The 9,127-nt window shown below is 46.7% G+C and overlaps 1 protein-coding gene across 1 annotated transcript in view; it reads left to right on the top strand.

The window, feature by feature from the left end:
• Positions 1 to 9,127, top strand: part of LOC111178729 (uncharacterized) — a 176,143-nt gene that overhangs the window by 17,430 nt on the left and 149,586 nt on the right. The window contains exons 5-7 of the mRNA XM_089919870.1: positions 2,242 to 2,367; positions 6,743 to 6,847; positions 7,920 to 8,205. Coding sequence (XP_089775996.1) covers positions 2,242 to 2,367; positions 6,743 to 6,847; positions 7,920 to 8,116 — 428 coding nt within the window. The 3' untranslated portion in view covers positions 8,117 to 8,205. The remainder of the gene's footprint in view (positions 1 to 2,241; positions 2,368 to 6,742; positions 6,848 to 7,919; positions 8,206 to 9,127) is intronic.

The following is a 9,127-nucleotide window of genomic DNA, read 5'->3' as shown; positions in this document are numbered from 1 at the left end:
TGATAAGGAACTTTTTTTTTTTTTGGCTCACCTTGCAGCTCGTGGGATCTCAGTTCCCCAACCAGGGATCAAGCCCGGGCCGTCAGCAGTGAGAGCGTGGAGGCTTAACCACTGGGCCACCAGGGAATTCCCAGTAACATGTTTTTTAAGAGTTTAGAGACAAGGGATGTAGTGTTGATGTGATTAATATCATGGGAGAGGTTTGGTTAAGTGCAGAGGAAGCCCAGAAGAGGGGCCCTATTGGGGGTCCTAGAGGCTTCCTGAAACCTGATCTAAAACTTGAAACTCAAAAAGGTGAGGGGAGTTCTGCAGCCAAAAAAAAAAAAGAAAAGAAAAGAAAAAAGGAAAAAAAAAAGTGGGATGGGCTATACCTGGAAAGGGAACAGCAAGATAGAGACCTAGAGGTTGGAAACAGGCAGATGTATTCAAAGGTCTAGGACTAGGAGGGAGGCAGCTGTGTCAGGCATGGGTCAGTCCTGAGCCCAAGCTCTAAGCTCTGCCGCTTAAGAGGTGAATATCCTTGGGTGACAGATTTAACCTCTCTGGGCCTCCATTTCCTCACTTATAAAGTGGGTTTGATAAAGCACTGACCTAGTAGGGATGTTGTGCAGATTAAGTGAGATGACAGATGGAAAGTTGCAAACAGTGAGCGCTCAAAAATTGGTAATTATGTGCTCCTTTTCAGAGCACTTCAGCTTCATCTCTGTCTCCTCAGCACTTACAGCACAACTTGACACATGATTGGGGTTCATTTTTTTCATGAATGAATTAATGAGCACAGTTTTTCTTTTTTTTCGCTGTGCGGCTTGCAGGATCTTAGTTCCTGGAGAAGGGATTGAACCTGGCCCTCGACAGTGAAAGCGCTGAGTCCTAACCACTGGACTACCAGGGAATTCCTTATTTCATGTGATTTTCACTAGACAAGAGTCCAATGAGATAGGCGAGGTAGACATTATTATCTCCATTTTATAGGTGGAGAAACTGAGGCCCAGGGAGGTGAAGTGACCTGCTCAGTATCAGCCAGATGAAAACCAGCTCTGTCTCCTGTCAGAGCTTTTGTTCTTAACCCTTTTATATTTTATACAGTCGAAACGATTAGAGATGGAATTTGAATGAAACAGTCTTTTTGTCTTTCGCCACTTCCTTGGTCCACCTGATTCAGATGCGCCATAATTAATCTTCCTAAAATACCACTTCTTCTGTTGACACCTTTGCTCAAAAATTGTCATTGGGTCCCTACGATCAAGTTTAAATGTGCTGAGTTGGCATTCAAGGTTCTCCCTGATCTGGCCCCAATCTGCCTTTCTAACTACAGGGCTGTCTCATACCCTACTCTCCATCCAGCCCCATAGGTTTACTTATTTCCTTTATACTTTCTCTCCTTCATGCCTTTGTTCAAGCTGTTCCCTCCTGGAATCCCTATTCCATGAAACCCATCCAACCCTAAATAGCCCTCAAGTCCCAACCTCCAAGATTCTTTGGTCCTCATCTGACTCTGAATGTGTAATAATCATAATAGCATTTATTGACCACCTACCGTGCATGAGGCCCTTGTTCCCATTCTCTCTCCACCCTCATGATGATATTTATAAGGCAGACACTAAAACCCTGATATGAAAGGTAAGGAAACTCACAGGTGAGAGTCAGTCAACAAGTATTTCCTGGGCACTGACTCTGTGCCAAACAGTACTGGTTATACAGTAATGGACAAAAAGTTGTGGTCCCTGCCCTCATGGAGCTTCCATTCTTGTGAGAAAGACAGATGGTAAAGCCATAAATAAACAAATTAGTTATAATGCTCTCATTATTATTAATTGTAATAAATTCCAAGAAGGGAAAGAACTGGGTTCCATGAGAATAGCGGGGCTGGGTGGGGGGCAGTCTGGATATAGAGAACAGATGAGGCTGTCTGAGAAGTGAAACCTTAAACTGAGACCTGAAGGATTTCAAAGACTGGGAAGGAGAATGTTCCAGGTAAAAGGCACAGCTTATGCCAAATGTTTCCAAGCAGCAAAGAACTCGGCACCATGGAGCAGTGGGGTCCCCTCGACCAGGACAAGAGCGACCCTGCCTAAGAACCGCCCTTCAGAGGGTTCTGGAGAATGTCCACCCCCAAACAAATCCATGCCAAGAAGCAGAGGGTGCCTGGCGCTCAGCAGGCTGTAAACGTAAACATCCTCGTTCTAACACTGCTCAGGCCCCAGGGAACACTGCTCCACATCTCTTGCCCACTGTTCTCAGAACAAAGATTCCTGCACCGGCCTGTGGGAGGCGTGTCGGCTGAGCTTCGGCCAATGCCAGAGATGGACCCTGCTTTGGAGCTGCGGGGAAGATTTGAGCAGCAGAAGCTTTTAAGTGAAAGAAAAGGTAAATGCAGTTCTCATATCTCTCCTCTCGGGTTGCATGGATATCACAGATACTTGCATAACAAAGTGTCCATTTACTTGTTTCTTTTCATGTTCTGAAGGGTCTCATGAATCAGCACTGTCTTCATAACAGTTGCACATGGCACCTGAGGAACACTGTACAGTACTGAACAATTCACATGACTTAAACTTGTGCATATATAGTTCTGGACATGACGTGTGAAGCATGGTAGCAATTCTTCATGTTGGCAACTAGTTGGATGCTATTTTGAGAACAGTTCAGTTTTTCTAAAAGTGTTTAATAAGATGGAATTAAAATTTCTAAAAACCATTTAAATTTGATTAATTTTGGATATTTATTAAGTGTAAACTATATTTCCCTTTAAATTTTAATACATAATTTTGAATATATAAGAAGAAAAGTCACTTCTCAAAACATACATGAAAAATAATTTTAGTTAAAAAGTTTCACATTTACTTAGTTACTTTTTTTTTAATTTTTATTATTTTTTGGCTGCATCAGGTCTTAGTTGCGGCATGTGGGGATCTTTCGTTGCAGCACGCGGGCTCTTAGTTGGGCGGCACGTTTTCTCTAATCTAGTTGTGGTATGCAGGCTCCAGAGTGCATGGACTCTGTAGTTTGCAGCAGGCAGGCTCTAGTTGAGGTGGGCGAGCTCAGTAGCTGTGGCACGTGGGCTTAGTTGACTCGCAGCATGTGGGATCTTAGTTCCCCGACCAGGGATCTAACCCTCGCCCCCTGCATTGCAAGGCGGATTCTTTACCACTGGCCACCAGGGAAGTCCCTACTTAGTTACTTTTGAGGAGAATGTATTCAAATTTTGTACACTTTGGATGCAATGACATGTTTTTTGAGTCCTTTGAGAGTTAGTCTGGGTCCAGATCATGATAGGAACAGAAAGTAGCGAAGTGGAACTCAGAAAAGAATAAAAAGGAACTTCAGAGTTTTGGTACGGGCCAAAGTGGTGAGCATGTGTGGGAAAATTAGAGGCGGTGTCAATGTTTAGATTTGGGTCAGGGGTGGGTGGGTTTAGGATTGGCTGTCAAGATTTTGGTGAAAATGAGGGTGAGTTTAGGGATAAGATTCAGATCAGGAACACACATAACTTCTGATACCTTCTGATCTGACATCAGAACACCAAACCTCTCCACAAAGAAAAACAAGCTTGTGGCTTTATAATTACACTTTGTTTTGGTCTAAAAATGACATTTCTCAGCTCGATCACTGGCAATAGTCACCAGACTCAACTCCACCTGAATTTTAGTTGTTTTCTAAAATTAAATCTACTTTCAGAAGACGAAGATTTGCTACCACCAGTGACTATGATGCTGATCAATGACTCCTACCATATGCCAGGCACTGTGCCCAGTGCTTTCAATTTATTCTCACAGCACACTTTCATGTCTGTGGCTCAGAGAAGTTAAGTAACTTGTCTAAGGTCACACAGCTAGTGCTTGGTGGAGCCATCCCATTTACAAGCACCTACTAGGTGTGCAGTATTGTGTTATCTCTAGTCCCTGTGGAAACTTTGAAAGGGAGTGAGCTGGGTTAGAGAGTGGTAGAGATGTGATGGAAATTCTTGGGTGGGTGTGTGTGTCAGTTATGACAGAGTGATGATGGAATCTAGTGGCACAGGGAAAGTAGAGGACAAGACCACAGGGGAGAGGAGTGCATGGCAACAAATGGAGAGGCTGGGCATTGGAAGAGTTTGGATAAGGAAATCACCAAGAATTAGGACAGGAGTGTGCCACAGAATCATGAGCCAGGAGCCAAAATCCTTGAAGAATAATATAGTCTGATGATATAAGATTCAAAACTGAGGTCCTTCCTAGGGGTAGGGAGGGAGGTGTAATGGCCTGGAAGCATCTACTTGTTCTCCAGTATGTCTTCGTCTTCCTTAATAATGAAGTCCCTGATTTGTAGCTGAGCATATAGACACGCAGAAAAAGACATGTCCCAGCTTTCCTTGCATCCATGTAGCTAAATTCCAGCTATTGGGGAGGGTCCTTTACAGAAGAGGTGCACCCTTCTTGGTTACTTTTTCCTTCTCACTGACTGGCAAGAGAACCTAATAGCTGGAGCTCTAGCAGCCATCTTGGACCATGAGGTAACCTTGGGAATGTGAGCTGCCCCTGTGGAGCAACCAGCTAGGAGCCTTGATTTGAGAGAGAGAGAGAAGAAAAAGAAAAAAAAAACCACAAACCCATCTTGCTGAAGTCACTGTGACATGGGGATTTTTTTAAACTTGTAATTGAACCTAATGCAAATGGCTGCAACTAGAAAGTGATGTTTGGGTTCTACTGAAGATGACATTTAATGCTAGTGGGCATGAGTGGGTGCTAAGAAGCCTTGGAAAGTTGTTGAACAGAAGGTGAGCTGACGAGAACTGTACATTCAGAAAGGCTGTGGAGAATAAATAAAAAATAAGGTGGAGAGAGCTGAGGTGAGGATGTGTAGTTAAGGGGGACATTTAGATATTCTGAAGACTCAGATCAGTGATGGCATCTGAAGGACTGGGTCTGGAAGTCAGGTTTTAGGAAGGTTGTGAGGTTGGTGTTAGGTTTAACAAGCAACTCAGGAACTTGATTATGGCTAGAGTCAGGTTGGGGTGAGGTTTTGAGCTGAAGTTTATACCAGGGTTGGATTTTAAGTCAGAAATTGGAAGAATCTAATAGCAGGGCTAGGTGTCACTGGAGGTGTCAGGCAGACTTAGGAAGGGACATTTAAGTGTTCTGGGATATGCCTGGGGCTTAGTGTCTGAAGCAGTGGTACTCAGGTGAGGCATTTGGAAATGTATGGGGTGTTTTGTTTATTTATTTATTTTTATTTATTTAGTTTTGGCTGTGTTGGGTCTTCGTTGCTGCGCGCAGGCTTTCTCTAGTTGCGATGAGTGAGGGCTACTCTTTGTTGCAGTGTGCAGGCTTCTCATTGCGGTGGCTTCTCTTGTTGCGGAGCATGGGCTCTAGGCATGCGGGCTTCAGTAGTTGTGGCACGTGCGCTCAGTAGTTGTGGCTTGTGGGTTCCAGAGCACAGGCTCAGTAGTTGTGGCGCATGGGCTTAGTTGCTCTGCGGCATGTGGAATCTTCCCGGACCAGGGCTCAAACCCATGTCCCCTGCATTGGCAGGAAGATTCTTAACCACTGCGCCACCAGGGAAGTCGTGTGGGGTGTTTTGAATTGTCACAATGACAGCGGAGTGTGTGTGTGTGGTTTGCTCATGGTGTTTAGAGGCAGGAGCTCGAGATTCTAGATGTCCTGTAATGTGGGAAACAGGCACGGTGGTCTAGCCCCAAATGCCATGCATTCCTGGGAAACACTGAGGCAAAGTGGCGTCAGGCAGAAGAGGAAAGCTGAGCACTATTGAGTTAGAATCCTGCTCTGCTGCTTTCTTCCCCAGGTGGACATAACCCTCAGTTTTCCCATCTATAAAATGGGATGATGATAGAGGCCTTGCAGGACTGTGTGATTGGTAATAAGTTTGCAGACGGCCCAGCACAGGGCTGGCCCAAGGCCCTGCAACTGGTAGATGTCTGGACCAAGCTGAAGGCAAATCTGGGTAAAACTGAAGTTCAGTCTGGGTTTGGGTTCGTTTGGGGGTCATGATGCCCAACCACAGCTGTGTGTTAGAATCACTCAGCTCAGGAGGCTTTAAAAAGTGCTGATGCTTGGTCTTACCTCTCAGAAATTCCGAGTTAATTGGTATGGAGTGGGTCTTGGGCAGTAGTAGTTTTAAAAGTTCCTTGAGTGATCAGAGCCTCCTGTGGGGCCTGAAACTCTCACTCTTGAAATTACTCCTCTCAGTAAAGCATTGGTTCTCAAAGTGGGTTCCCCAGACCAGCAGCATCAGCGTCACTCCAGAACATGTCAGAAGCGCAGATTCTCAGATTTCACCTCTGACCATCAGCAGCTCTGGGGTAGGGCCCAGCGATCAGCATTCTAGCACATCCTCTGGGGATTCAGATACCCACTCAAGTTTGAGAGCCACTCAATATAGCACCATCTCCAGGAAGCCCTCAAGAAAGGTAGATGCTATTTCACTGTTGGGTAGTTCCCCACACTTCTCTGAATAATGTCACATGAGCTGTGAGGACAAGCTCCATGAGGCCAGGGACTTTGTCCATCCCATTCACAGCTGTCTCTCCAGGGTCCACAGCATGTGATGAATAACTGAATGAGGTGAGAGAGACAGAGACAGAGACCGAGAACTATCTCAGGTGCTGTGAACTGGGATGAGAGGAAGACCCTGCCTGTCTCTTTTTCTGTCTTGGTCCCACGACATGTGAGTCTAGTGTTTCTAGTGTTTAAAGATACAGATTCCTGGCACAAATGGGTCCTTAAACGCCTGTCTCTCCACCCAGTGCTCAGGGGAAGAGATGTGGACTCCTTGCACCCCTGGTGGAGCACCGCCCCGGCACTTGTTCAGAGTCCATTTGTGTCTCCAGTGTGGTGCTCACGTGTGGCAGGTACAGTATCTGACAGGCAACTTACGAGATATTTTTCTTCAAAATTTTTTTCTTTAGTTTTTCCTCCAATGTTCATTTTTTTCTTTAGTTTTTCCTCCAATGTTCATTTTTTTCTTTATTTTTGAAACAATTTCAAATTTACACATAGTAAATTTGAAAGAATAGTATAATGAACTCTGGCATACCCTTGGCCAAAGACCAATAAGTTTTTCTTATTGTCCCAATGATGGCTGTTATAAGTCCAGGAAAACACTTTGCATTCTAGTCCTCGTCAATCTATGAGAGATTGTCAAGGGCAATTCTGCTATGTGCAATTTTCACTTATGGGCAATTAAAGTAATTTGAGAGTTGCCTTCAGGACACAACCTCCACGTAAGAAGCCACTTCCTGGACAGCATCTCAGCTGAATCCTTGGGGGGTGATCAGGGACTATGAACCCAACCTAAAGCCAGGTAGGATTCTGCTGATGGCAGGTGACAGAAGTACAGTGCAAACTAGCATAAGCTCAAAAGGGAACTGATTGGCCCCTCAACTGGGCCAGGTAGACGCAGTCTCACCTCAGGCATGGCTGTACCCAGGGGCTCAAAAGGAGTCCCCAAGTCTCTCTCTCACTCTGCTTTCCTCTGCGTTAGCAGGAAAGGTGACCTCTGATGGCTCCCTGACCACATCAGTTCCCCCAGGTGGGGGCCTGACTGGCTCTACTTGGTCACTTGCTTACCCCCGGATCTGTCGGTTTGAGTCTGAGAATGGAGGTACTCTGATTGGCCAGCTCGAGTCATGTGCCCGCCTCTGGGCGGGGCTCTGTTTTTGATTTGAGAGAATAGTAGTTATAAAACGGGAGAGGGTTTTTGCTGCTCCTGATCAATTGGTGAGTAGTCCACACGGGGAGCTATTGTCAGAGTCAGGAATAATAATAATAGCAGCAGCAGTAGTTGTAACATTTATTGAGAGCTTGCTGGGTTCCGGGCATTGTTCTAAGTGGGTTTTCTCTTAATTAGCTCATTTAATACTCAGCCATTTTATGCGGTTGATGCTACTTTCATACATGTTTTCCATACCCGCAACTTCACAGAGAGGTGCAGTCACTTGCCCAAGGACACAGCCAGTACGCAGCAGAACGCGGGGCCCCACATCCTCAGGCCTCGCTCCAGAGTGGGTGCTGGCGCGCCTGGGAGCACACCTTCCACTATCCTCCCTGCGGTAGAACCTGGACTTCTGCTCCAGGCTTGGACTGTCACGTGGCACTCTCGCCCTCCACTGCATCTGTGAGGCTGGCGGAAGCGGAACACCTCGGTTCAGATCGCTTATGGGAAGTTTGCCATTACCCCCAGAGCCCCAAGAAACACAAAACAGAATGGGTGAATTTTTTTTTTTTTTTTTTGCGGTACGCGGGCCTCTCACTGTCGTGGCCTCTCCCGTTGCGGAGCACAGGCCCCGGACGCGCAGGCTCAGTGGCCATGGCTCACGGGCCCAGCCGCTCCGCGGCATGTGGGATCTTCTTGGACCGGGGTACGAACCCGTGTCCCCTGCATCGGCAGGCGGACTCTCAACCACTGCGCCACCAGGGAAGCCCAGAATGGGTGAATTTAGAGCAGTGGTTCTCACTGGCTGCCCACAAGAATACTTAGGGGAACTTCACAAAACCGCAGTGCTCAAGCCATATCCCAGACCAATTAACCAGAATCTCTGGGGTGGAGCCCAGGCATTAGTAGTCGTTAAGGTTCCCCAGGTGAATTAAATGTCCGGCCAAGGTGGGGAATCACTAGTTTAGAGGCCTTGTAGCTTGGTAGAAATAGCCGTGGTTTAAGATCCACCTGGGTTTGAGACTTGGCTCTGCCATTGCAAGCTGTGTGACTGTGTGCCAGTCACTTAACTTCTCTGAGCCTCAATTTCCTTATCTGTGGAAACGGTATAAGTCCCTCTACTTTATGTGAGGGCTGAATGAGACAATGTCTGTAAGGCCCCCAGCACAGAGCTGGTACTCAGCTCCATCCTTACTATTAAGGAGGGGGCAGGACAGACCAGCCTGTGCAGGACCATCCAGGGAGGCAGAGCTGTGCCAATGACTCACCATCACTAGGTTGAGGCTGTGGAATGGACTCTCGGGGCTGCTGGGACCCTCAGACCTCAGGCCCTCCCGCCTTGGTCTTCCACCCTTACGGAGGGACTTGAGGCTTCTGAGTAGGGTGAGCTTGGGATGGAATGGGCAGGGGGGGAGTTGGGGCAGAGTTGGGTGGGGGACTGGGGGAAAGGCTGTGTGAATGCACTGACTTAGTCTCA

Source organism: Delphinapterus leucas, chromosome 10, assembly GCF_059928025.1.
Source record: "Delphinapterus leucas isolate spDelLeu-1000000601 "Yukka" chromosome 10, BTC_Dleu_Yukka2, whole genome shotgun sequence".
NCBI classification, from domain to species: Eukaryota; Metazoa; Chordata; class Mammalia; order Artiodactyla; family Monodontidae; genus Delphinapterus; species Delphinapterus leucas.
Note: the sequence above shows the minus strand (reverse complement) of the source record. Positions and strands in the feature narration are given on the sequence as shown.